Source organism: Camarhynchus parvulus, chromosome 7 (genome assembly GCF_901933205.1).
Source record: "Camarhynchus parvulus chromosome 7, STF_HiC, whole genome shotgun sequence".
Classification (NCBI taxonomy): Eukaryota; Metazoa; Chordata; class Aves; order Passeriformes; family Thraupidae; genus Camarhynchus; species Camarhynchus parvulus.
This window is the reverse complement of record NC_044577.1, coordinates 21,808,768-21,833,735: the sequence shown is the minus strand read 5'-3', so window position 1 is coordinate 21,833,735 and position 24,968 is coordinate 21,808,768. Positions and strand designations below refer to the sequence as shown.

At 42.0% G+C, this 24,968-nt stretch overlaps 1 protein-coding gene across 1 annotated transcript in view; it reads left to right on the top strand.

Moving 5' to 3' along the window:
- Positions 1 to 24,735, top strand: part of LOC115905878 (unconventional myosin-X-like) — an 89,517-nt gene extending 64,782 nt beyond the window's left edge. The window contains exons 25-41 of the mRNA XM_030952575.1: positions 1,078 to 1,869; positions 3,879 to 4,002; positions 4,480 to 4,723; positions 5,540 to 5,635; positions 7,264 to 7,357; positions 7,976 to 8,031; positions 9,672 to 9,814; positions 11,165 to 11,359; positions 13,041 to 13,198; positions 14,376 to 14,499; positions 16,137 to 16,434; positions 17,669 to 17,876; positions 18,616 to 18,752; positions 18,917 to 19,040; positions 20,477 to 20,926; positions 21,707 to 21,898; positions 22,450 to 24,735. Coding sequence (XP_030808435.1) covers positions 1,078 to 1,869; positions 3,879 to 4,002; positions 4,480 to 4,723; positions 5,540 to 5,635; positions 7,264 to 7,357; positions 7,976 to 8,031; positions 9,672 to 9,814; positions 11,165 to 11,359; positions 13,041 to 13,198; positions 14,376 to 14,499; positions 16,137 to 16,434; positions 17,669 to 17,876; positions 18,616 to 18,752; positions 18,917 to 19,040; positions 20,477 to 20,926; positions 21,707 to 21,898; positions 22,450 to 22,563 — 3,549 coding nt within the window. The 3' untranslated portion in view covers positions 22,564 to 24,735. The remainder of the gene's footprint in view (positions 1 to 1,077; positions 1,870 to 3,878; positions 4,003 to 4,479; positions 4,724 to 5,539; positions 5,636 to 7,263; positions 7,358 to 7,975; positions 8,032 to 9,671; positions 9,815 to 11,164; positions 11,360 to 13,040; positions 13,199 to 14,375; positions 14,500 to 16,136; positions 16,435 to 17,668; positions 17,877 to 18,615; positions 18,753 to 18,916; positions 19,041 to 20,476; positions 20,927 to 21,706; positions 21,899 to 22,449) is intronic.
- Positions 24,736 to 24,968: the final 233 nt, after the last annotated feature.

Here is a 24,968-nt window from a genome sequence, read left to right as displayed (position 1 = left end):
CCTTGTAACTGATCTAATTGTTGGTACTTGACATACCACCTACCCTGAGGTGTGTGAAAATGGCTGTGTATTTCACTGGTTTTTTTCCCATACCACTTGTTCCCCAGTTTCAGGCCATCTTTGTTCAGGAGAGGTTGGAAGCATAGAAATGCATTCATCCACAAGTAAGAGTCAAGTAGAGAACCAGCAACTAGGTAAATAAAGAAAACAAGGATTAAGGCTTAAATGAGTGAATATATTGACTGCATTGTCATAAATTCTACCAGGAAGTACAAGAAATCCTATTGGAATTTATTTTTACTTTCTCTCATGTGTATATCTATTCTCTTCGTGTATGTTTTCAGCATTCTCTGTGGAGGGGAGGGTGGCTTTATCCAAACCATCAGTGAAAGTTACCAGTATCTTCCATCTTCCAATTATCATGTATCTGATAGAAATTTCCTGTTACTTCAGTGTGGAAAATACAGAGTAAGACAGAGTCTTCAGCAGTCAGCCATCAGCCATCTAGTGATGTAAAGAATGCAGAGAAATTCTGGATATAGTTTTGTTTGGCTGTGGTTGGAGTTGATACAATCCTGCTTCATGTAAATATCCCTTCCAGCCCCAGATTCTGATGGTCAGATCCTCATTTCAGGAAACAGTGAAATTTCCAGGCCTCTTAATGTATTTCTGGGAAATCTTCAGCTCTTAAGTAGTCTATGCATATATGTATTCATATATAGTTGCTTTCTCCTATATGGGTGTGAGTTCAAAAAGAGAGAATGGATTTTCAGGCTGCTTTTATTCAAATTGCAGTGTACAGTGACCAACAGATAGAGAGGTTTTTCTAAAAATTCACTGAACCCAGCGAGCTTCTTTGTATGATTCATAATGGAGGTAGATTGCTGGGAAAAAGGAGGTACCTGATGATCCAGTAGTTCTACCTTTAGCTTTTACACCATGAGTGATTGCAGGATGCTTGGAGTCATCTTTCTGCAGATGGTAAATACAAGGCAAGCACAGGAGATAGGAAGAATGAAAGTCCAGGCAAGGAACAGGTTGAAGAAAGTGCTTTAACACGGTTCTAAATTCTTTAAGGTGGAAACAGTAAACACTGAGGAGGTGGATATTCCCCTGCAAGAAGAAGAGAGACGTCAGATGGAGGAGATCTTGAGACTGGAGAAGGAGATTGAAAAGTTGCAGCAACAGAAAGAGGATCACATGTCTGTCGTCTCTGAAGATACCAGGAATGAAATCTGTCGGCAGCGAGAAGAAGAGATACAGAGGTTGGAAAAAGAGGCATCAAGGGTTGCCCAGGAATTCTTGGAGCTGCTGGATTTTGGCAATCTGGATGAAAGTGTGCAGAATTTAGAGCGCTCACTTTCTAGTGAGGGGACACTCAACATTGACTGCAGCCTGGTGGCACCACTGGCTGAAGAAGAGGTGGATGAGGGTTTTCATGCCGATGATGAAGGACGCCCAACTTCCAGTTTGGTGGTCTCAAATCAGCGTGGCACGAGAAATAGTGGTAACTACTCGAAGGAAGTTGCAAACACAAGCCTTTTGCTTCTCCAGAGGGAAGTGGGAGAGGTTGCCCCTGCTCCAGGGCTGTCTGTGGAAAGAACCACTAGCCCCAAGGAGCAGAGAACCCTGTCTGACCCGGCAGAAAGCGTTTACAGCAGTGTCTCTGATACACAGAGGAGTAACAGTGGAGAGGCAGGAGAGCCCATTTACACCTCCCCCCCTGATGTGGAGTCTGACTATGACCATGAGGAGTTTGATGGCTATGGAGATGGAGGTAACGCCTCAGCTGAGCCTCTGAATGATGAGGAGGGTCTGAGACACTCCCATGGTACCAGCCTGGACTCCAACCGTGGCAGCCTGGACTCGGTGAGAATCTCTCCCTTCACCCTTCTGGACATGAGTGTGACTTTATTGATGTTTAATACAAAGATATCTTTGTTTTCTTACTGTATGCCTGCTCACTCTGGGTATAGTTACTGATATGTAACTCTCTCTTATATCAATAATCAGCTTGAAAAAAAGGGAAGAGTCTTAGATAGGCTGAAGGCCAGAGGGCTTATGATTGTCTGGTGTCTGCTGGCACACAAGCTAGTACGTGTGTACCTATTTTAGATTGTTTTCATTGCCATATATTACTGTAACACCCTTTAGGAGGAAGGAAAGCAAACAACTGGTATTTTGTAGGTGTATATTCTACCTTAGAGAGATTTCACAGAAAGGACCTAAGGTTCCAGTGTGCAATGAGAAGAGGAGATGGGAAAGGCTGGGGTTTGATTTGTCTCCATCACTAAAACTTCTCTTGTTCTAAGTCTGTTCAGAGTCAAGGGTTTATTTTCAGCTGCCCTGTACAAGTTAAGCTATTCTAAAGCTGGAAGAAATTACTGTGCTGGTTGGGCTGCGTCCCAGTGCACACCGCCAGGATCACTGAACCTTTTCATTCCTGCTGCAGGGACAGTGACAGGGTGGTAAAGCTGGGCTGTTGGCCTCACACTTCAGCACCTCAGCTGAGATCCCACACTGGGTCTGGACCTCCTGAGTGCTCTCAGGCCAACTGCTTAATAATGCAGTGATAAATCCCCTTACAGGACAGGATATCAAAGCCCTCATAAGATTGTGACGAGTTCAGGTGTGAAGCCAATGACAGCCACAAAAATACTTCTAATAAATTATATCCCTGAGAAGAGACACTTGACCTACAAAATATCTTTTTTTTTAGGAACTCAATTTACTTCCTTCAGTATGTTTTTTCAATGACAGATTGTGACCTTTCTTAAAAAAGTTGCATGGTTGTCTTGTTTGCATTTCCCTAATATCAGCTGCCAGCCATCTGAATTTTTTATGTGATCTGCTTGAGTAAAGGTACCTTCTCTGTGGGCAGGTACTCACAGATCACTGTCAGATAATCTTCAAATCATGAATCATTCTGTCACAGCTTAGACTGGTTTCTACCATTAAAGTGCAAATAGAAGTGAAGGGTTTTACTGGGCTCATTGGTGAGTAAGACTAATGAAAAAAACAGTTGTTACTTTGTCATAGTGTGAGCCACAGGAAGTGATAACCACAGCTGAGTCAAGATCCCATCAGTAGCTGCTGTTCCAAGACTACCTGGTCTTTGAAACTTAATGCCAAGGGAGGGAGTGAATGAGTGGGCCAGGGATGAGACAAAAGAGGGTCACAGAGAGAAGACAGAAGGGAAGTCAAAAGAAGCAACATGTGTTTGAGGAAGGAAAAGGTCTAAGGAACTGCCTTCATTAGTATTAAATTAATAAAGCAAATCAAAGGAAATTGAATTTAAGGTAAAGGAAATTATTTTGTGTGCAAAATACTTTCTTATGGCTGAGGGCCTTTATCTAGTTGGAGAACAGAGATGAGTAAATTCAGTACTATTATTTCAGTAATTTAGATTGATGTTTTTAGGGTTCAGTTATCCTGGACTAGGCTTTTTTTCTTAACCCAAAGCAAGTAATTTCATTGCTGGGGTTAAATCACTGTTCCATCTTGTCTGGCATTGTGGCCTTCCTGCCAGAAAAATCAGAAAACTTCTCCAAGATGAAAAATTCTCTCTTAATCCCATCAAACTAGATTATGCAAGGTGGGTTGTGCCTTGAAACAGGGAGTTTTGTTACTGCAGGGAGCTGGAGCTTTCTAGGCATGTCCACTGCTCTCCTTTCAGGTATGAAAATTCCATGCTTTTGCTTTAGGCATTAATGGGTAAGCTGTCAAGCCTCTGCTTTTAATGTAGTGCGTTTTTTGCAAAGGGACTATGTGTAGTTTTGCACCTTCTGATCATGTGACTTCTCTAATCCTGTTAACTCTCCTGTCCTCCTGTGACCAGGAGAAGCCAAGTTAGCCTATATCTCTTCTTTTTTCTTTAGTTTCTGGAGAGTGAGGAAGAAGTGGATGTTTACATTGATACAGATGAAGAGTTTTGTAATGGACGAATCACTATCTTCAATGGTTCAGGTCCGCCCTATTTTCACAGTTACCTCTACATGAAAGGTAAGTGGATTTTGCCAAAACCATGGATGGATGGGATCCAGGAAAGCTGCTTTCCTCTTCTGTTTGTCCAGAGTCATCATCTTTATTTGCTCTTAGTTCTCAGTTTATTCTTCCTTTTTTATTCTTCTTCTTTTATTTAAAAAATACAAATAAAGAGAGAGCTGGATGTCAGAGATATCTTTGCCACTGAGACTTCATTGTCCCTGCTTGGTATGGGCTTAAATGATTCATTCTCAGCTACGAAACTGAACTCAGAACAAAAATACTTGAGTAGTGCGTATATTTCTATATTTTGCTTTTGTCTCACTAGTTTTGTTCTGTTTTTTGAAGTTAGGCACAACTTTGTTTCGCTCCTTCAGTTCCTTTTTTTTGATGTAGAAACTGAAGTGGCAACTATTCCTGCCTGGGGGCGGGCTCAGAGTGGAAGCATGGCCCCTGTTGTGTGTCTGCTGAAGTTTTGCTGCCTCTCTTTTGCAGGAGGTCTCATGAACCCGTGGCGGCGGCGCTGGTGTGTCCTGAAGAACGAGGCCTTCATGTGGTTCCGCACCAAGCAGGAGGCCCTCAAGTCAGGCTGGCTCTACAAAAAAGGCGGAGGAATGTCAACCCTGTCACGCCGCAACTGGAAACGCCGCTGGTTTGTGCTTCGGGAGTCCAAGCTGATGTACTTTGAGAATGATAGTGAGGAGAAGCTGAAGGGGACTATTGATATCAGAAGGGCAAGGTGAGTGCAAAAAGAAATCCCTTTGATGCCTAGTATTCACTCTCTAAATCAGTGATGAAGGGTCCAGTGCTGCTGTTCATTGGCCTGTGTATCTCCCATGGTGCTTGGAGAATCAGAAACAAAGGAAGGAAAAGGCAATTACAGCATCTAGTTTTACTCTGGAGGGAGTCTGTGATTACTTGATAGTTCTTTTCCCAGTCTTGCCTTTCGTAATCCAGCAGCAGCTCTTTCCAAGCCATGGATGGAGCCAGACCAGGAGGGGCTAATTAAGTACATAGCCCATGCATTCTCTCCTACCCAGACTCCATCTGTTTTCTGGCTTCTCCAGGCATTTCACAGAGGTATTATGAAGCTCACAGCGGGATTTGAATTTGGCAGCATGTACTGTGCCTTTTCCTGAGTCCTGAATGCTCTTTCTGCTGCCATAGTCAATTCCTCAGCTCCCGCTGTAAGAAAGGACAGATTGGTCACCTATTAGCATTATGCAGATCTGTAAAGTGCCAAAAAGAATGGCACACCTGACTTGGTAAGCAGATCTCTATATCAGCCTCCCTGTCATCTCTTTTTCCATTTAGTCTGTTGATGTCTTGGAAATCTATATAATGCCTTAAGCTTTGGTTTTTAACTGTACAGATATTTTTAAACATTTTGATGTGTATTGGTGGAATTTTGTATTTCTGTCAGAATTACAAGCCATCTGAACCAAGTGCTTTCCCTTCTGTGTGGTGAAGGGTATAATGTGAAAGAATCGACCATATGGAATTCAGGCCTGTGAAAGGTTTTTAGCTTTGGCTCTTGTGCTTTCTTGTGTTACAGAGAGATTGTGGATATTCATGAAAAGGAGAATGCCTTGGACATTGTGACAGAAGACCGAGTTTACCACATTGTTGCAGAGTCACCAGAAGATGCCAGGTACAGCAGGGAGTTTTGTTAGGTTTATTCATTCAGTGCAGGCCTGACCCAGCTACTCATGGGAGAGTTTTAGAAACATAATCAATTCTCTTTTACTGGAGAAAAGGGGGGATTTTTTCCAGAGTGTCATTTCGTGCTTCCTGGGATGCATCACACCTACTTTGGGGACTTGATGTTACAGCTACCAAGGTTGTGGTTCAGTCTGGCAGTCACAGGACTGCCAGCATCTCATGTGGCTGTGAGCATGTGGAATTCAAGGGTTACTTCAGCAGACACACAAACCTTAATATAAACTGGAACATCTAATAGCTGATTTATTTATTTAATGGAATCTTGAATCAAACAAAAAGTCTATTCATGTTGTCTGTAAATGATTGCGAGAGCAGCTGGGTTTTATCCAGGAGACAGAAAAAGGCTGCAGCTTATCAGAGTCTGTAGTGTCATCCGATAAAATCTTCCAAGTGCAAAGCAAACAAGTGACTCATGTCCTTCCTTCTTGGCATCCTGGCCAGACAGTGGGAATCAGTTGTTTAAGGGCAGGTTGGACAACCTGTCCTGGCTATGCAAAGGCAAGTTAAGAGGTTACTGTCCCCAGCCACTCATGTCTTCCCACTTTTACCAAGGCTTTTGCTCTCTCAGCCCTGACAGTGTAGCTGTTTCTCTGATCTACTGGTTCTGTGAAGTTATTTAGGGTTTATTATTATTATTTTGGTGTAGGAGAGAAAAGGGCAAGGTGTTTGGATGAAATTTAACAGAAATAGACAGAAGAACAGCCACATGGACAAGAAAGGGCAAATGTTGGGAGCAGTGGTGGAAGGAACAGTAACTTAACCCAGAACTTCCACAGCTGCAGTAGGCATGCCCTAAGATAATACTGCAGAATTGTTAGAATGAATGTAAACCAAATGTGGCCTCTGCCTATGCCCTGTCAGTCTCTCTTCTGAGGGAGAAGAAAGCACCTGCACTCACAGTCGCAAAGGGCAGATTAGCAGATGTCCCAGAGTATCCAGTTTGAGAGTCCTCCATGAAGTATGGATGTTTGCTGATCTCACTGGAAGCTGCAGATAAGAATCTGCTTTTTCTGCAGCAGTGATTACCCTCCAGATATGTCTATAAGAGAAGCCCTTTCGCAGACAAAAAACTTCACTCCCAATTCACTTATAAACAAACCCATGATTAATTGCCAGCCACGTGACTTTCAAGTTTATTAGCAGATCAGAGAGAGACTAATCAAGAAGGCTCCCAGGCATCTCTAGGACTCTAGGCCAGGAAGATTCCCAGCTAACCCTGTTTTTACAAGTGCTGTATGCTCTTCTCAGTCTGCTGACATGGGCTCCCTGTAAAGCCACTGCCTACTTAAGAGTTCCTTGAATAACAAGTGGAAAACTGGATTTTGCAGGAGCAGCTGTCAGTGGGTTGAAGAACGTGCACAGAATTTTCATGGATAAATAAGGAGGAAGGAAGACATTGGAATCTGGTATGATCAGCCCAAGAGATATTTTGACATAGTATTCAGGAAATTGTGAATGAAGAAATTTTCCCACTGAAATCTTTCCAGGTTCCTTGATCGTGTTCTCGAGCCAGTTTCACTGCTGAAAGTTTAACTGTGATTCTGTTTTGGTTGGCAGCGGTTGGTTTAATGTTCTGAGCCGAGTGCACAGCGCTACAGCACAGCAGCTGAGGGAAATGCAGGATGAGCAGGCCAATCCAAAGAATGCTGTGGTGAGTTACTGTGCAACCAGCCTGTGGGCATGCTTGGAGCCCTCTGTGTTTAACTGTTTGTGCATGTTTTTTCAGCACATGCAGTGCTGAACTTCTTAAGCAGTGTAAGAAACTTGGACATTGGTGATTATAAAGAAACAGCAAAGCTGGTAGCAAAGAGGGTAAGCAGTGGGGAACATCATGGTGCTTGTTGTGGGTTGCTCAGCTTGATCACAGATAGCTCTTTTCAGTTGATGGAGAAGAGGGAGGCTGCCTCACACAGATAAAATGTCTTTGGATGGGACTAGTCTGGGTCACAGTTATTCCAGACAGAAGATAGCAGTTGGGAGAAACGGTGTATTTATGTATTTTGCCAGTGCAGAGATAATAGCTAAGGTTATTTCAGACCTTAGCTATAATACCCTCTGGAAACTTGTAACTGTTTTTCCTCCAGTCCTTTGGAGCCCCTTGCATGTCTTTTGCTTTTTAAGGAGCAGTGATGACTCACTTGAGCCTTTCTCGTGTGTTCATTTCTACTCAAGCTATTGGAATTCAGATGAATGGTTTCAATTCCAATCCTATTCACAGGGCAGAACACCTGTAATCTAAAATGCAATCTGTGTCTTCTTCACTCTACAGGGAACCCTGGATGTTGGGCTTATTGACTCTGTCTGTGCCTCAGACAATCCTGATAGGTAGGTACAACAATCTGACCATCTCTTAAATCAGAAACTCCCTACAATATTTTTGTGGGTATGTCCAGGTTTCCTTTGGGATTTGTATTTGTTTAAACTCATACATCTGTTCTCCAGACAAATAAACATAGCTGAAATCTTTAGCTTGTTTCAACCAATGTCACTTCATAGACATGAAGTCCATGTATGTATGGTCTTCGAGTCAAAGTTTCTCCTTCAGCTCCTAAAAGTGAAAACAGTATAATCTCAATGTCAGAAAATTATAGTTTTATCTACCACTAGCGCTGAACAAATACATTCAGCAAAAGCAGCGCTTCCATTTTTTCAACAGAGTAATTCTGAGTTAATTTTGTAGATTCAGGGGAAAGAAACAGCATTGTGGAAGAATAATGGATGAATTTAGAAATTGTATTAGTCTTGATATCTTTGCAATGCGACAGAGCACAGACCTTTAGTTAGTTTCAGAGAAGAGATGATGGGACATTTCATATCCCTTTATGTTAACATTTAATTATTTCCCACATATTAACAGGTTCAGCCAGGGCAAAGATACTCACCACAGTGCTGAAGTAAAATGTTAGCTATTAAGTTATTTATCTCTGTAGTCTGGGGACAGAGCTCTGGGCTCTGACACAGGTTGTTAGGACTTTGTTTTTAGTAGTTTAGAAAATGCATTTCAGAAATGAACTAAGATTTCATTGATGAAAACATTTTAGGCAGTTCTCAGCCTGTACTCCTCATAATTAATCTGTGAACCCGTGAAAACTAGGAACAAATAGCTGAACAGTGAAAATTTGTTTCTGTGTGTGCTGATGTATGCTTTTCTGGAAAATCAATGCTTGAAGCAATGTTAAACAAATTCTGAGGAGAATGCTTATTCTCAACCAGCATTTTTATGCAGCTTATTTTGATCTTCCATAGATTTATATATTTTTCTAACTGAGCTTGATTGCACCTTTTGCTTCATACTTGCATTCTACTTTTCAATTTCTCTATTTTCTCATAGAAATCTGATTTTGCTTTCAAAGATTTATGAGTCTATCCTCCTAGAACTGGTCATACTTCTATTTTTCTATTTTCGTGTAAAGCATCAATTCTGTACAGAATTGTGAATATTCTTTTGGTAAGATGCAGTTGCAGGAGGAGGACAAAGTCATCCAGGAGCAACACAAGAATTTTTCCTCTGTTTGTCAGGATCAGCCCATCCTTTGTAAAACCAATCTCAAACATGTTTCAGCTGATCCTACTGAGATCAGTGTTTGCTATTGCATCACTGGTGTTAATAAGTACGAGGAGAATGGCTGTACCAGCTCAGCCCAGTGGTGCAAGCACTGGTTCACTCCAATCAGAGTCCTTTGCTAATAAGCCAAGGACATTTAACAGCTGCTTATTAGCTAATTAATATTTTCTAGTCTTTGGAAGTAGCTTTTGAAAGACATTTAATTTCATTTAGCTGGTCTCTGCATTCATCAGTTGACAGAGCAACTGAAGAAGAGATGATCTTAAGTATTTCTGCACTCCTCTGTAGTTTGTATTCAGAAAGTCTTTCTGTTTATGGGAAGGTAAAAAGCATGACTCTGGGTGTGCTGTGAGTTACTTATGTGGTTATGACTGATTTTAATGCTTTTGTTTTCTGGCAGACCGAATTCTTTTGTGATCATCACGGCCAATCGCGTGATTCACTGCAACAGCGACACTCCTGAGGAAATGCATCACTGGATCTCCTTGCTGCAGAAACCCAAAGGCGAATCCAAGGTGGATGGCCAGGAGTTCCTTGTGAGAGGTGAAAGGAAATACATGCAATTACATGTGAAACTCATCTTCTGCTTATAATCTGACCCAGAGACTTGATTGTTGCTAACTCAGTCTAGGGTTTAGCTGCTCCCCAAAAACTGTCATTCTCTGCCCCCCTCTACCTTCCTGCCTGCTGCTTGCCATGTCACGTGTGTGCTAGCCTTGGCTCTTATCTAATTCCCTGCCAGGTGGGGAAAGAAAAAAGCTTCATATGTTTCATTTTCTGATGATAGTTCTGGCCTATTTAAACATGTCTGGCAAATGCCACCAGGGAATAGGAAGGAGCGTGGCTGCTGATGAGGAGCAGCTGGCTTAGATGGACTAAAACATGACACTGTGGCTTTTGTTGGCAGCTCAGTTCCTTCTGACACCTGTCATGTAGAGAGGGAGGGAGAGAGGGAGGGAGGGAGAGAGGGAGGGAGATCTTTGTGGGATTGCTGCTGTCCTCAGCTAAACTAACTAACCTGGTTATGGTAGACAAAGTGAGATGAGAGAAATTCTCTGAGGTTGAGCAAAAGCTTTGAATTACATCCTTAGTCAGAGCTTAGTTGAAGATGATGGAGCATGAGTAGGGATCACACATATATTGCAAAATATTCACCGATTTGTTTTAAATATTTTTAAATTTCCTCTATACTTTGAGTTCATCACATGGTCTTAAATGTATGAAGACACTCCTGATCCAGTCTGTGGGAAGCAAGTGGATGTACAAATTGCCTTGCATCTTCCAGAAATGTCTATGAAGAAATAAAGGTCATGTAGTAGTCATAGCAAGGCAGAAGGACAGGAAGAAAAGGGTCACCAAAATGTGGCAAAAGCCTTCCACCATAGTCTTAAAAATTTCAAGGAGATTGAATGATACAAAGGAGACTATAAGACAACAGTTTGAGCACCTTAACTTCAAAATACTTAATTCCAAGTCAACAGTTCCTTTTATCTGGTATTGATCATTAGTCAAAGAGAAAAAGAAATGATCCTTTGCAGACTATGCTCTGCTCTTCATAATAAGATGTCTCTGTAACAGCAGAGTAGACGCAAAAGCCTATGTTCAGTAAGATCTATATATCCTTGTTTTTTCTGAGCCTCTTGGTTCAGTCTCACTGTTCCTGAACATTTTGCCTTGTGGGTGGACATTGCTTTTTACACTTCTGAGTAGAAAATTATCTTTTTGACAGCTTTAGCAATGCGGGCTGCAATTTTTTTTTTTGTGTTGAAGTATAGAATTTTCTTTCTTTTTTTTCCTTTATTTTGCAACAAATCTAAAATGACAGTGAAGTTATTTGTCCTGACTGTAGGAGCAAGAGGTGCACGTAATGGCATGTTTGTTTTTCCGTGCCAGGCTGGCTTCATAAGGAGGTTCAGAGCAGCAACAAGATGTCCTCTCTGAAGATGAAGAAGCGCTGGTTTGTCCTGACCAACACTGCCCTCGACTACTACAAGTCCTCGGAGCGCACGGCGGCCAAGCTGGGGACGCTCGTGCTCAACAGCCTCTGCTCCGTGGTGCAGCCCGATGAGAGGGTCTTCAAAGACACAGGTGAGAGGGAGAAGGTGGTAAAGGGCAGGCTCCAGGTGTGCAGCTCCTGAAGAGGGGATGGTGCAGGACTGTAGGGGTGTGGCATGTTGAGAAGGCAGTCTGGATGTCACCTGAGGCTTTGTGTGTGGCTGCGAATGTCTCTGCCCATGGACACTGTAAGATTTGCAAAGTGTGCAAGTGCCTCACACCTGACACAGGTACACAGTGCTGATGTTTCTCACTGAGTAGAGCCACTGCTTATCTCAGCATTCCCCAGGCAAGGTAACAGGTGTGAGTTCCTGTAGTTGACAGTAATTATTAGTACATCTCCAGAACTGTGACTTTGTAACATGATCTACGTTTGTCTCTGGGGTCGGTGTTAACCTGTTAAAAGCAGCCATCCCACACCCTGTTAGGGATGTACAGTGCGTGTGTTATGGTACCACTCAATTTAATAGAAACAAAAGATAGCAAAGGCCTGTGTTTGCTTTCTGTGCAACATGACAGAGTTCTGGGAGGGCAGGATCTGGCATGATCCTCCATTGCTTGCCTTAGGAGTTGGAAGGGAACCCAGGTTATGGGATAAAGGGTGAATCCTTTATACAAAGATTGTGAACCTTAGAAAAAGACTTGACATACTGGACATTTGAATACTGGAGTTGTGTGGGATACCTTTTAAAAGGGCTTGAAGCTGGAAGTATTTAGTAATGGGAGATGAGAGGAAATTTATTCTGCTCATTCACAAGAAAGTGTCCGCATTTTTGGTATAAACAGATGTCTAGAGCTGCCTTTAGCAGATAGAATTGCCATCACCTTGACACATTCTCTCAGGTTGTCAAACATATTTTTAAAAGTTCTGAGAGTTGATTTGGCAATCTGACTAGGTGCTGTGTGTAGAGTGGTCATTTTCCAAGTGATTAACAGGACGATGTAGTCCAAATGCTGTCTGTGAAAGTAAGCTGCCTGGTTGGCAGGCAGGTAGTCAGGTTACGCTGCAAGATACTTCCATCTTGGAAAGCTGTCTTTGTACCAGAATCTGGACTGGGACTTGCCTATTCATAAATCTGTTTTGGCAATGTGGTTGTTAATGTCTGCCTAGTGGATTTTAACCAGACACACTGTATATTGCTATGAAAGCAGCAGGGGTTTTACATCAGCCACAAGCTACAGGCAAAAAGAGAATCAGTGATCTCTTAATAATCAAGTCCAACCATTAGCCTAACATTGTCAAGTCCACCACTAAGCCTGTACCTAAGTGTCACATCTACACATTTTTTAATGCCTCCAGGGTGGTGATTCAACCAATTCCTTGGACAGTCTGTTGGCAGTCCTTTCTTCTTGTCCTATTACTTGTTACCTGGGAGAAGGGACAGACCCCCAGCTGGTTACATCCTCCTTTCAGGTAGTTTAGATAGTAGTAAGGTCCCCCTTGAGCCTTATTTTCTCCAAGCTGAACACCCCCAGCTCCCTCAGCCACAAGTCCTCACAGGACTTGTGCTCCAGACGCTTGTCCAGCTCCATTGCTCTCCTTGAGAGCAGATCTGCTCCATAGCCTTCCTCAGTATCAAGGTTGACCCAACAGACCTGTGGTTCCCCAGATTCTCTTTCTGGCCCTTCTTGTAGGTGAATGTCACATTTGCTGATCTCTAGTCAGCTTCATAATAGGGAAGCCAGTTTCACCTTCCAGCTTTGTTTCTGGCAGGCTACTGGAACATCATCGTGCACGGGCGGAAGCACTCCTACAGGCTGTACACCAAGCTGCTGAACGAAGCCATGCGCTGGGCCTCTGCCATCCAGGGGGTCATCGACAGCAAAGTGCCCATAGAAACACCCACACAGCAGCTCATTCGTGACATCAGGGTAGGTGGCAGCCTGCTAGTCCCCACGTGACTTGGGAGCAGCCAGATCACCACTGGTCTAACCCAGTCATTGCTGAGAATGTGGCAAAAAATGGGGTTACTGTCTTAAGGGGAAAATGAAAAAGGGTAAAAAAATAAATTCACACAATTGTGCAACAAAAAAACCATCAAATATTACATGAATTTATTTTGCTAGCTGATCTGCATAAGTCTAGACTACGACTCTGTGCAATTAAAAATTCCATGCAGGATTACACCGTCAAGTGTTTGCAAATCTCTGCTCCATCCTTTCCACTCTTAAGCATATCTCAGACACAAATACAAAAAATTCCATTTCTACCATCCTTTGATGTACCCTGAAGTTGTCTTCATACCTTAGGCTTGCATGGTTAAATATCAGAGTAAAGGGTGGAAAGATAATATCGTTCAAAATAGCAGAAATTGTACCACAGGAGTAATTTTTGAGAATAAACTTGCCAGAAACTTTGGCAGATAAACCTAGAATCATTTAAGAGGACACACCAAACCAAATTTCAGAAGAAATGTGTTTGTGATGAACTCTTAACTATATGCAATTAGATAGTTTGTATTTAGGAAGAAAGAGCTGGGAGTGATTGTAGAAAATGCTGGAAAACTTCAGCTCGGGGTTCAAGGACAAAAGGAACAAAATATATTATTAGGAAGTAGTCTAGGACAAAATGCAGAAGAATGTGATCCAGTGTGTATGGTGGTGACAGGCCCAGATTTTGAACACCATGGAGCATTTTGGTTGTTCATTCTGTAAACACGTATAGCACAACCAGACAGGTTGAGAACAGGCTCATTATTACACACTGAAAATGGTTGTGGTCAGAAAGTCCATTAACCATGTCCTGTTGAAAGCCTGAAGGACATAGGAGAGAGGGATCATGCCACATGTATTATGCAAGCCATGCTTGAAGGCAAGATTCTGTGCTTGGTGACTTGTGGGATGATGTAGCATGGCTATTCTTGTGTTTAATTTTCAGAAATAATGTGCAGGGTAATTTCTAGATACAGATTATGCTTTGATCGCTTAGTCCCCCTAGGCACCTCCAGAAATTTAGAAAAGGTGGTTGAGCTTGAACCTAAATGTGGAAGGCCATCCTACAAAGGACTGTGTCTATTTCAGGATAATGATTTTTTGCTTTCTTTTCCAGGAAAACAGCACAAACTTTGAAGTAGTGGAACAGACGTATAGGAGGAACCCAATCTTGAGATACACCCAGCACCCCTTGCATTCCCCCCTGCTCCCATTACCCTATGGAGATGTCAGTGTCAACTGTAAGTATTTTACCCAAGTGACAGAATTCACTCACATTTTGAGGGTCACTGAGGAGCCTGAACACCACAAAATGGGCATGTAAGCTCTCTCTGTGCAGGTGAAGTGTCCTTGGAGCAGTGTGGCCCACAGGGTTCAGGGAGGGAGCAGGCCCTTTCTCTTCCTTTCTTCTCTGGACTGTGTTCATTTTCACTGCCTCTTATCATGGGAACACTGAATCTTAGGGTAAATGGGGGCAGATAGTTTTATCATCCATCCAGGGGACATGCAGCCTGTCATCCTTTAGCCACAGCTGGGTTGCGAGTGGCTCCAGTGGAAATACTACAACAGGATTACATCTTGCAGCTGGCAGTGGGGTAGTTTTTCTACGGAAGTTTTCTTACAGTTCTTACAGTTTTCTGATGTAAAACCAGACTAAATGACCCCTTTTTTCAAAAGTGTCAGAAACATGAAAGAGCTAGAGTATGGGCCACCAGAAACCAAAGTGATTTGTTGATGATTACAGGCTGTTTGACATACTAAAACTTAAAACTGGTGAAGAACTCTAGAAGAATGTCTTACGTGAAGTGACTGAGCCACAGAATCTTTTAAGAAATTAATTTCAATCAAAGCAATGTATTTGGGAAAAACAGTCTGCCACACAGGTAGTGATCTAGCTGTGCTTATGAAAGTGAGCATCAATTTACATAGCTTCTGAAAATGTCAACTCTAGTGAGTACAGAAACAAAACAGCTAATGTAAGATTTTGAAAGCTTAGAAAAGGAAAAATAAAGTCTTTGTGCAGCTGTATATGTATCATGCACCTGCATCGTGAGTACAGGAGACAGTTTTGCCTTCTACATCTCATCAAAGATAGAGGACGTGTAAAAACCTACCCAAAGATGATCAAAGGTACAGAAGAACTTGCCTACAATTCTGTGACTAAATAGAGAGCAGGTTTCTTCAGCCTCAAAATGAAGTTTTTAGGGTCAGAAGAATGTCATGGAGAAAGTGAAAGGATATTAGGTCTGTCACAATACAAGAATCCAATTACCTGGCAGATTAAAAGCACAGAAAAAGAAATTCTGAAATACAGGAAAAATACAGAGCAAACACTTACATTGTGGAACTTTCTTTTTAGAGCTGTGTCTTTGTATTGTACAGTTAATACATGGCCACTGGGGAAGCAGTGGCTGTACAGGAGATTCAGAAGGACCTAAAGCCCCAGAGATGTGCACAGGAGGATGCAAGCCTGCATCTGAATGGTCTCACACGTGTCTGAGCAGTTCAAAAAGCAGACATTTAGGTGCTCAAAAAACTCAGGTTTTGGTCTAAGCATTTTAAATCTAAACAATAGGTACAAGATGCATTTGTGGTAGAGCAATTTGCCTAAGGTCTGTATTGGCCCAGGGGTCAAAGCAGAAATGGATTGGAATTGGTGACAAATCAGATGTTGGCAAATAAAAATTAAAACTACATTTGAACATTTGGAGAGGAAGCATTGATGAACTTAAAGTATAAATTTAAAGTTCAGGATATGTGCTAGTGCTCAGGTTGCTGTTCTTCCATGACAGAGGAGTACAGTTGACTGAAGTACTGCTGGGCCAGTAGAAAATGAGGGAGATGCTCACGTCTTGTCATCTTTGTGATTGTTCCCCAGTGCAACAAGAGAAGGGTTACAGCAGCTTACAGGATGAAGCAGTGAAGATCTTTAACTCCCTTCAGGAAATTGAGACAGTGTCTGACCCCATACCCATTATCCAAGGCATCCTGCAGACCTGCCATGATTTAAAGCCCCTCCGTGATGAAGTGTACTGTCAGCTCATCAAGCAAACCAACCACATGCCCCATCCCAACAGTGCTGGCAACCTGCACCACTGGCAGCTGATGACCTGTATGAGCTGCACTTTCCTGCCCAGCAGAGGGATCCTGCGCTACCTCAAGTTCCACCTCCGGAGGTGAATGTGTCTTTCATTTGCACGTGTTTCCTTTTGCTCTGCTGATCTTCCACTGCTTGTTGTAGTTACCTGTCTCACCCTCTTGCTGTGCAAACATCTTCCTGGTGGTGTTCCAGCCGCCTACCTTCGCCCAGTTCTTACCACCAGCTTTTCTGTGCGTTTAGATTCCCCCCCTTGCCACCCATTTGTTGTGTAAGTTACCAAACAATACCATGCGACTGTGTTGCAGTGGATTTACAGCTGATGACCTGCTGCTTACTAATGTATATATAAACATTATCAAGCTGCAGGTAAGGTGGGGTCTGTACTTTCATGCTGATGGAAATCTGTCCTACTTGCAGCTGGCACAGGAAAAAAGCATACTATGAAGTAGGAGAGATACTGTAAATCCAATTTGTAATTTTTCAAGATTTCTTTAACTAAGCACATAATGCTTGCAATTAGTATTTTTAATCTGATTTAACCTCCCATTTTCATGATATAAATAATTTGCATTTCTTCCCAAGTCATCTTCAGCATCTAATGCAGCTTTACAAGGCAGTCTGCACTGGGCCTGATCTGCAGCTGTGTAACTTTGCTCCATTCCTAATGATGAGAAAGAGCAATAAAATGTATTTGATTCCTTCCAAGCTAGGAAAGAGTGAGATGAGTTTTATGTCACCAAATAGCTACATCCATGGCCTGGGTCTAAGAGATGCAGATACTCCATGGAGCCATTTCATTGTCTTATCACTAGAGTTGCAAATAATGTTATACTTAGACCTGCTGGTCTTGGAGGGAAGAGAAGAGTGTACAGGCATCTGCTTTCTATCCTCTTAATTCTCAAACATACTGTAGAAGTGGCTCAAACACAGCCAGCAAATAAAAAAAAACAAAGCAAACAACCAAAAGAATTAAGAATAAATTAAAAAACTTTACATTTCATTTCACAGTTTTTTTTCTCAGTTTTGTAAATTGAGATTGTCCATCCTGCTGTCTTTAGCTGTCACTAAACTCCTGAAACTTTGAACTGCTTATTTCATACATTGCTGAGAAATGTCACTGAAGTGCCTTTCAAATTACTATTAAAAGCAGATTGTATTGTTTAGGAAATAAGCTGATTTTTGTGTGGTTGCATTTAACATCAGCATCTCTCCCAAACTCTTTACTTGCAGTAGTCTCATTTCTAGGGTAACGTGTTCACTATGTAATGGGATTTTTTTTGCCTTTTTTTTTTGCTTCTCTTTACAATTAGGGTAAAAGATCTCTTTCCAGACTCAGAAATAGATAGGTATGCACAGTTCATAAGTGATTCCCTGAAGAGAACGAAGACAAGGGAGTTTGTTCCCTCCCAGGAAGAAATACAGGCTCTTCTTACCCGTGAGGAAATGACCACGACAGTGTATTGCCATGGTGGTGGCTCCTGCAAAATAACCATCAACTCCCACACCAGCGCTGGGGAGGTAATGCATCAGTAGGATTAACCAGATGTGAGCACATCTGTGTCTGGAGAGTGGGTCTGTTGAAGGGACACCTTTTCCCCTTTATTTCCAGTTTCTCTTTTTTTTTTATTACAACTCTTTTGTACATCTTTAGGCAAATTTCAGCTTATTCTGAAAGGCCAGTGCCCAGGTTGTCGAGTATCACTTGGAAACTGTATTGCAAAATCTAAACACTTCTGGTTTCTGCCCTCTGTCTGAAACCTGCTAAACACAGTTTTCTGGACAAGGAGAGATTCCAGTTCATAATGGAACCTGTCTGAGAGGGTTATTTCACCAGTAACTTAATCATTAGCAGGTCAGAAGCAGGATTCCAGGTTGCAGTAGTCATGTCTATGAAAACATTAGTGCTAAACAGAGCAGAAAGTGGAATTGTTACTAGAGGAACTGAGAATGTCACCCTGACATCTGAATCCATTATGTGCCTATATCTTGTGCAGAATTCTAATTCTCCCATCCTCAAAAGGGTAGGGAAGATTGGGAAAGATTGAGAGAAGAAAAGCAAGGATGATCAAATACAAGTAATGACTTCATTGCAGGGAATGATCTTTTAGGGTTAAAATTCTTTAATCTGAAAACATGGTAATAAAGGGAGAAATGTGATGGAGATGTATGAAAGATAGGTGTCCTGAAGAGGTACTGATTCTTCATTGTGAAAGGGAGGGAGAGTGATGCCCAGTGTGTGATGTGTCTGATTTTGCAGGTGGTTGAGAAGCTGATCCGAGGCTTGGCGATGGAGGACAGCCGGAATATGTTTGCACTCTTTGAACACAACCAGCAGGTTGACCGTGCTGTGGAGAGTCGGGTGATCGTGGCTGATATCTTGGCCAAGTTTGAGAGGTAAAAGAATGCTTCATGAAACCTTTAATCCCTAGTTGGATGTAACACTGGATTTCAGAATTCAGAGTTACCTTCAGATTGTGATTTGCACTGTGAACATTCTGGTACCATGGTACTTCTCTTTACTGTTTTTTTCCCTTCTCATTCTCTTGTGTATTTTACAGACTTGCTGGCTCTGAAGAAGAAGAGGAGGAAGGACAGTGGCAACTGTATTTTAAGCTTTATTGCTTCTTGGATATTGAGAATGTTCCCAAAGATGGTGTGGAATTTGCCTTCATGTTTGAGCAGGTAAGCAAACTCTGGGAGAATGATTTGGTTTCCACGGTGGCAAAAGCACACAAGAGGATACAGAAAACTGGTTTACCTTTCATTAGAAGTGGGAATTCTGGTTGTAGGAGAAGAATTTAGTGTGTTGGATTTTTGCCTGGAATCTACTAAGCAGATAGACCATGAAATTTTCTAGGGAAGATGAGTATTAGAACAGAGGCAAGAAAAGCTAGCAAAGGCTTAGAAAAAATGAAACACTAATAATTATTTTTTTAAACTTATTTTTAATTTTAGAAGGCAGAGAAATTCAGGTAATGTTTTATGAGAATCATTAAAAGTAGCTGCTTGCAGAACATAAATGTAAAGAAAACTGGAAAATCTATCTCTCTGTCTATCTGCAAATCAGCTTGCAAGAACAGCACATCCTTGGGTGTTATCAGAACTAACTATGAAACAACTTCTGGGCAATTTCTTATGATTGACAGAGAGGCACTAGTAGAGTACTGCAAATAAAGAAAAGGAGAATGTAGTTCACAATATTTATCTGCTGAGTAGTCTGTTATTTTTTTAAGTCACTGTACTCCATAGCACAATGATACTGGCAAGATCAGAGATCACACTGGTGTGAAAGAGCCTTGCAGCTGGGATGTAAAACTAAACCAACTGGAGCACCCAGCTGTGGGATTTGTCCAATCTGTATTACTTCAATGAACACTGACCTTGCCTCAGAAAATCATAGAAAATTACTGAATCTGTGTTAATGGCAGTCAGTCATGAAGACTGAAACTCACTGATAGTCAAATGCATAGCATGCACATCACTCAGATGATGGTTCCATTCTTGAAATGAATCAACTCCCTCCTGACAAAGCTTTCAGTCTACACAGCTTTAACTGGCAGAGAGAAGTAACAGTAGGAGAGTAGGTGTTACCCAGACATTACATGGATGTGCAAAAAGCCCCATTAATAGATTTCCCAGAAAACAGGCAAAGGGAAGCAAGAAGATTGGTGGAGACATCAGGTGAAGGAGGAAGAAGTGGGAGGTGCTTTTGTGTAATGAAACTGAGGTTGAGAATCTTGACTTTATTATCTATTACTCTGGTGTTGAATGTAATCTTCACACAGGAGCTGTAGTTGGTACAGTTCAAAACCAAATTGCTTCGATTCTGGTCTCTCCCATGTGTTCCAGACCTAAAAGGTTCTCATTGTAGGACTTTCTGTACAGGATAGGAGCCCCTCAAAGATCTCTGTCCTGTTCAGGCTTGAAGAAAGGAGTGTTTCCCCCCATATCAACCACTTGCAGACTTTGACATATTTATTCCAAAGTCTGCTCTGACCTCCTGAATTATGTCTATCCCACTGGGATCAGCAGAGGTGACAGGAATCTCTACATGCACCCAGATGTGAATAACGTGTGCTTTTGCTTTCTAATGAGTTTGGGGCACTTTTTGTTTGTAGGCTCACGAAAGCCTCATAGCCGGTCATTTTCCTGGGCCAGAGGACACTCTGCAGCGTCTGGCAGCTCTGCGGCTACAGTACCTTCATGGAGATTATTCCAAAATAAGCTGGACCCTTGATGGAATCTACCCAGTTAACAGGCTGAAATCCAAAATACTGCACTCAACAAAGAGCAGCAGCAGTACTAGTCACACTCTGGAGAGGAGACGGACCAGCTTTCTTGAAGGGACATTGAAGCGTAGCTTCAAGACAGGGTCTGTAAAGAAGCAGAAAGTGGAAGAGGAGCAGATGATGGAGATGTGGGTAAAAGAAGAGCTTTCAGCTGCTCGGGCAAGCATAGCACAAAAATGGACCAAGCTGCAGGGGCTCTCTCAGCATCAGGCCATGGTGAAATACATGTGCATTGTAAAGGAGTGGCCAGGTTATGGGTCAACCCTCTTTGATGTTGAGGTGAGTGATTAATAAACTCCTAAAACCACAGCTGAGGAGAGGTATCAGTCTGGAGAACAGATAAAGCTGTGTGTAACAAATGGGAATTTTGGGAACTGGATACATTTTGCCTTAGTAATCTCAGAGAAGGCCTGCAGTATCCCAATACCCAAGAGTTATGACACAGAGAGCAAGAGCAAGCAAGGCAGGGCATCCTGGTAAGTGAAGGGAGACAATGGCTTCCCACTTTGTTAGAATAATGGTGGAATGGGGGAGGAGAGAGGGGTTTAAGAAAGTGGTGGCTAGTGAAAGTCAAAGTCAAACGAAGCTGTGCTGTTCTTGCCAGCAAGAAGTGCAGTCCTGGTCTGCAGCAGTACAACAGAAACTGGTCAGACTGGGGCATGTACAGCACTGTGCTCAGCCTGCTACACTAGGAGGCCATAGTTCACTTCTGTCCGTTTTGCTGCTGCCAAGGTGGATCACCATGGGAAGTTGGTTGCACTCATTGCATTATCTGTTAAATAAGAAGTGGAATATTGAGTTGCTACATCACTTTAAAATCTGATGAGAGCTGTTCCCTATTACAATTATTTATTACTCAACTAGTATTTGATTCACAGCTGTGTCACGTCCGAATCTTTGCTGCAGGAGTGCCTCCAACATAGATTCTGCAAGTACACTGGTTTGTGTATTAAATGGAAATGTCCTATAAGAGCTAGAAACAGAGGGCTTTTTCTTGAATGGAAAATTATGTGATCCTCCACTGCATTTATGCAAAAGGCTGTGTTTCTCTTTCTGCAGTGCAAGGAGGGTGGATTCCCCAATGATCTCTGGCTTGGCGTCAGCACAGAGAATGTGTCTGTCTACAAACGAGGGGATCCTAAACCACTAGAAACTTTCCAGTATGAGCACATTGTTTTCTTTGGAGCACCACAGCCCAACACCTTCAAAATTACAGTGGATGAGAGAGAAATGTTCTTTGAAACCTCCCAGGTATGTGAAAGCACACAGCCACTTCAGTTAAGCTTCAAGGAATAGACAGGTTTCTGTGCAAGAGCTCTTGACTAATGGACTACACAGCCAAGGGAAAAAACATGAAGGGAGCTTAAGCCTAAAGGGCATGGGACCTCTTCTTGAATAGAGGGATGAACAAAAAAATAGGCTGGTTGGAAAGTGAAGGAAGTTGATTGGTATTCTAGTGGATCAAGTTTCCAGTTCTGGGTGCTCTTCAGTTTGCCTGATTTTTTTTTTATTCCTTTCCAGTAGATGAATGGGGAGTTTCACACACTTAAGAAAAAAAAGATTTAGTAGAATGGAAGTTGCTTTTCTTTGAGCTAAAAATATTTTAAATTGTTTCTGCATCAGAGTACAAACTTGTCAAGCCTTTCTCTTCTTACTGTCATGTTCACATTTAGTATTAACATGCAAAATTGATTGTGTCATGACTTTGGAGAAGGGGAATCTCTTTCAGCAAAATGTCCTGTATGCCTCAGTGCACTGAGGTTTTCAAAGTGCTTATGCTGTATGCTGTGTTCTCTCCCCAGGTGGGTGAGATAATAAAGATCATGAAAGCATACATCAACATGATCGTGAAGAAACGCTGCAGTGTCAAATCAGCCACCAGCGTGGACAGTCATGCAAGCATCTGGACTAGGTGATACGAATGAACTGGCACTAGTTTAGTCATGGGTATCTGCAACTTGCCAGCACAAGTGTAGCAAAGATGTTTTTTAAGAATTCGACTGACTACTGTATTTAAAAGCTGAAGTGACATCTACAGTACCATAGGATTTGCACCTCTGCCCAAAGACTTTAAACAGTTACAACTGTTGTGAAATACTAATGACCCAAAACTTGTTTTCCCCTTGCTTGTTTGATGAACAATGTACCGTAAAGAAGCAAAGTCAGAAGCATCCTCCTCCTCCGTGTCCTCTCTGCTGCTTTCACTATCACCTGTCATACTGGCAGAAAAATCTACAAGGATCATTTCTGCAGGACAGGAGACAGACTTAAGCTTCCTTAAGAATTTTGAACATGCAGACATCTGGGATCATGTGATCACAGCATGGTCTGCTGAAAGAATATTTTATTTATTTTGCAAACAAATCTAAAATATAAATCACTGTTGGGTTTGTTTTGGTTTTGGGTTTTTTTTTTCAGGGTATACTAACAATCTGATCTGGTCTTAAAAAGAAAAAGTCTTTGTATAATTGAAGCCAAGTGGTCCAACAGAGAGGTCAAACCCTACTTGAGGGAGCATTAAACAAAGAAACAAATAAAAACACCCAAGGTGCTTGTTTACCTTCCTATAAAAGTACAGGTACACGACTGTAAAAGTGGCACTTTCAGTTAAACTATTAAATACTCCAGTCTAGGAGAAAACCTCTGGGACTAGCATCACTGAAATAGGCCCTAAGGTCACACTGCAAGCAGTGCTTCTTGCATAAAAAATAATGACTGCTGTTCTCCTGTACAGCCCACGAGGGAAGATGGTTTTAGTAGCATTTCCAGAAGAGCTGCTCTTCACAAACTCCAGGTGTTAGATGGAGGTTGGAGACTTATGGTGAGCAGCTTGCTTGAATTAAGATTCTTCTTTCTTTAGGGGGGATTTTAGGGTGACTGGGGTCCCTGAACTTAGTTTTAAGCAAACTGTTTCCTACTGAGTGAATAGGTGCCTAGATAAATTGTTACAAGCAAGATTTTTACTTCCTCTTTACTGCAAGTAAGCAAATGCCAAATCCTGCATCCATCCCAACTTTTAACAAGAACTGCTCACATCACTCAATCCCCAGATCCCCATCCAGTCTCCTCTAGGTCCTTAGTCCTTGGCAGAACTTGAAAACAATTCTATTTTGCCAAAACAACAGCTTCTTGGAGGTTTTTATAGCTACCTGCAATTTGAAGAAGCAGAATTTTTTTTCTTCTCTATGAAAGACATAGAGTCTTCAGTCTTTTGACTTCAGAAAGTTGATTTAATTGTTTAAAACAATATTCACTATCAGTCCCATCATAAATTAGTTGCATTAACAACCAAGAAACCTGGTGGTGAGCGATTTTCCATGACCCTTGTCTAGGCTTGGGATCCCAGAATGCAAAGGCCCATGAAACTGCAGAGCTGTATGTAATGTGGGCCTTCTTCCACATTTAAAATTGGCTGTCTCCATTTCTGTAGTAGCAGCAGCTAAGGCCTGTTAGCTATGAAACAGAAATCACATAGTAAAGTAGGAGTTAGTATGCCACAGGTTCCATTCCAACTCATCATCAAATTGTGCCAATATTACTAATGCTGTGTTGCAGAGCACTAGTTTTGAGGGTGACAGTACAAGAAGAAATACTGTACATAACCCCTGTTCCTGTCTCATTTCTACTACACTGCAGCATGTGCAAACACGCCGTGCACTTGCAACACAATCAAAGAGGGTGGCCCCTGCTGTGCATCATCCCTTCAACTGGAGTTTTGCCTTAAATAGCATCACTGATGGAGCCCACAAACACCCCCTTGTTGTCACAAGGAGTTAAAAGATGACCAGGTCACAGATGGGAGAGAACAGGAATGCAGAGGCCGCCTGAGAAGCAACACTTTGTATACACTGCATACACTGGCTCGATCTCTAATGTATCAGACTAGGCTTGATTATCCATCCTAACTCTGCACTAGCTCTGTGTTCTGGCTCTTGGGTTGCTGCAGGCAGCTTGAACCCACTTGAAACGTAACTCTCACTACTATTTGTTGTAATTTTGCTCATTTCTATTATAGAATTCCTTCTTCTGTCTTTTTTAATTTGTAACTGGCTTTACAAGATGAAAGTTTAATAAATTATTGGATTGCACAGGCTGTATTCACTTACAGGCATTGTGTGCCCGTGTTAAGGGGTTTACTCAGAGCTTAACACTCGGAACATGCAAGTGAAAATCAGGCGTCACCAGCATGAGGATACAACAGCCCTTCCTCCCAGAAGCAAGTTTTGGGGGCAATAGAAAATAGTTTGATGCTAAAGTGGGGAAGGTTTGTTTCAATTTCTGCTTTTCTCTCTGGGGCTGTCACACCTTTGCTCAGTGGGAG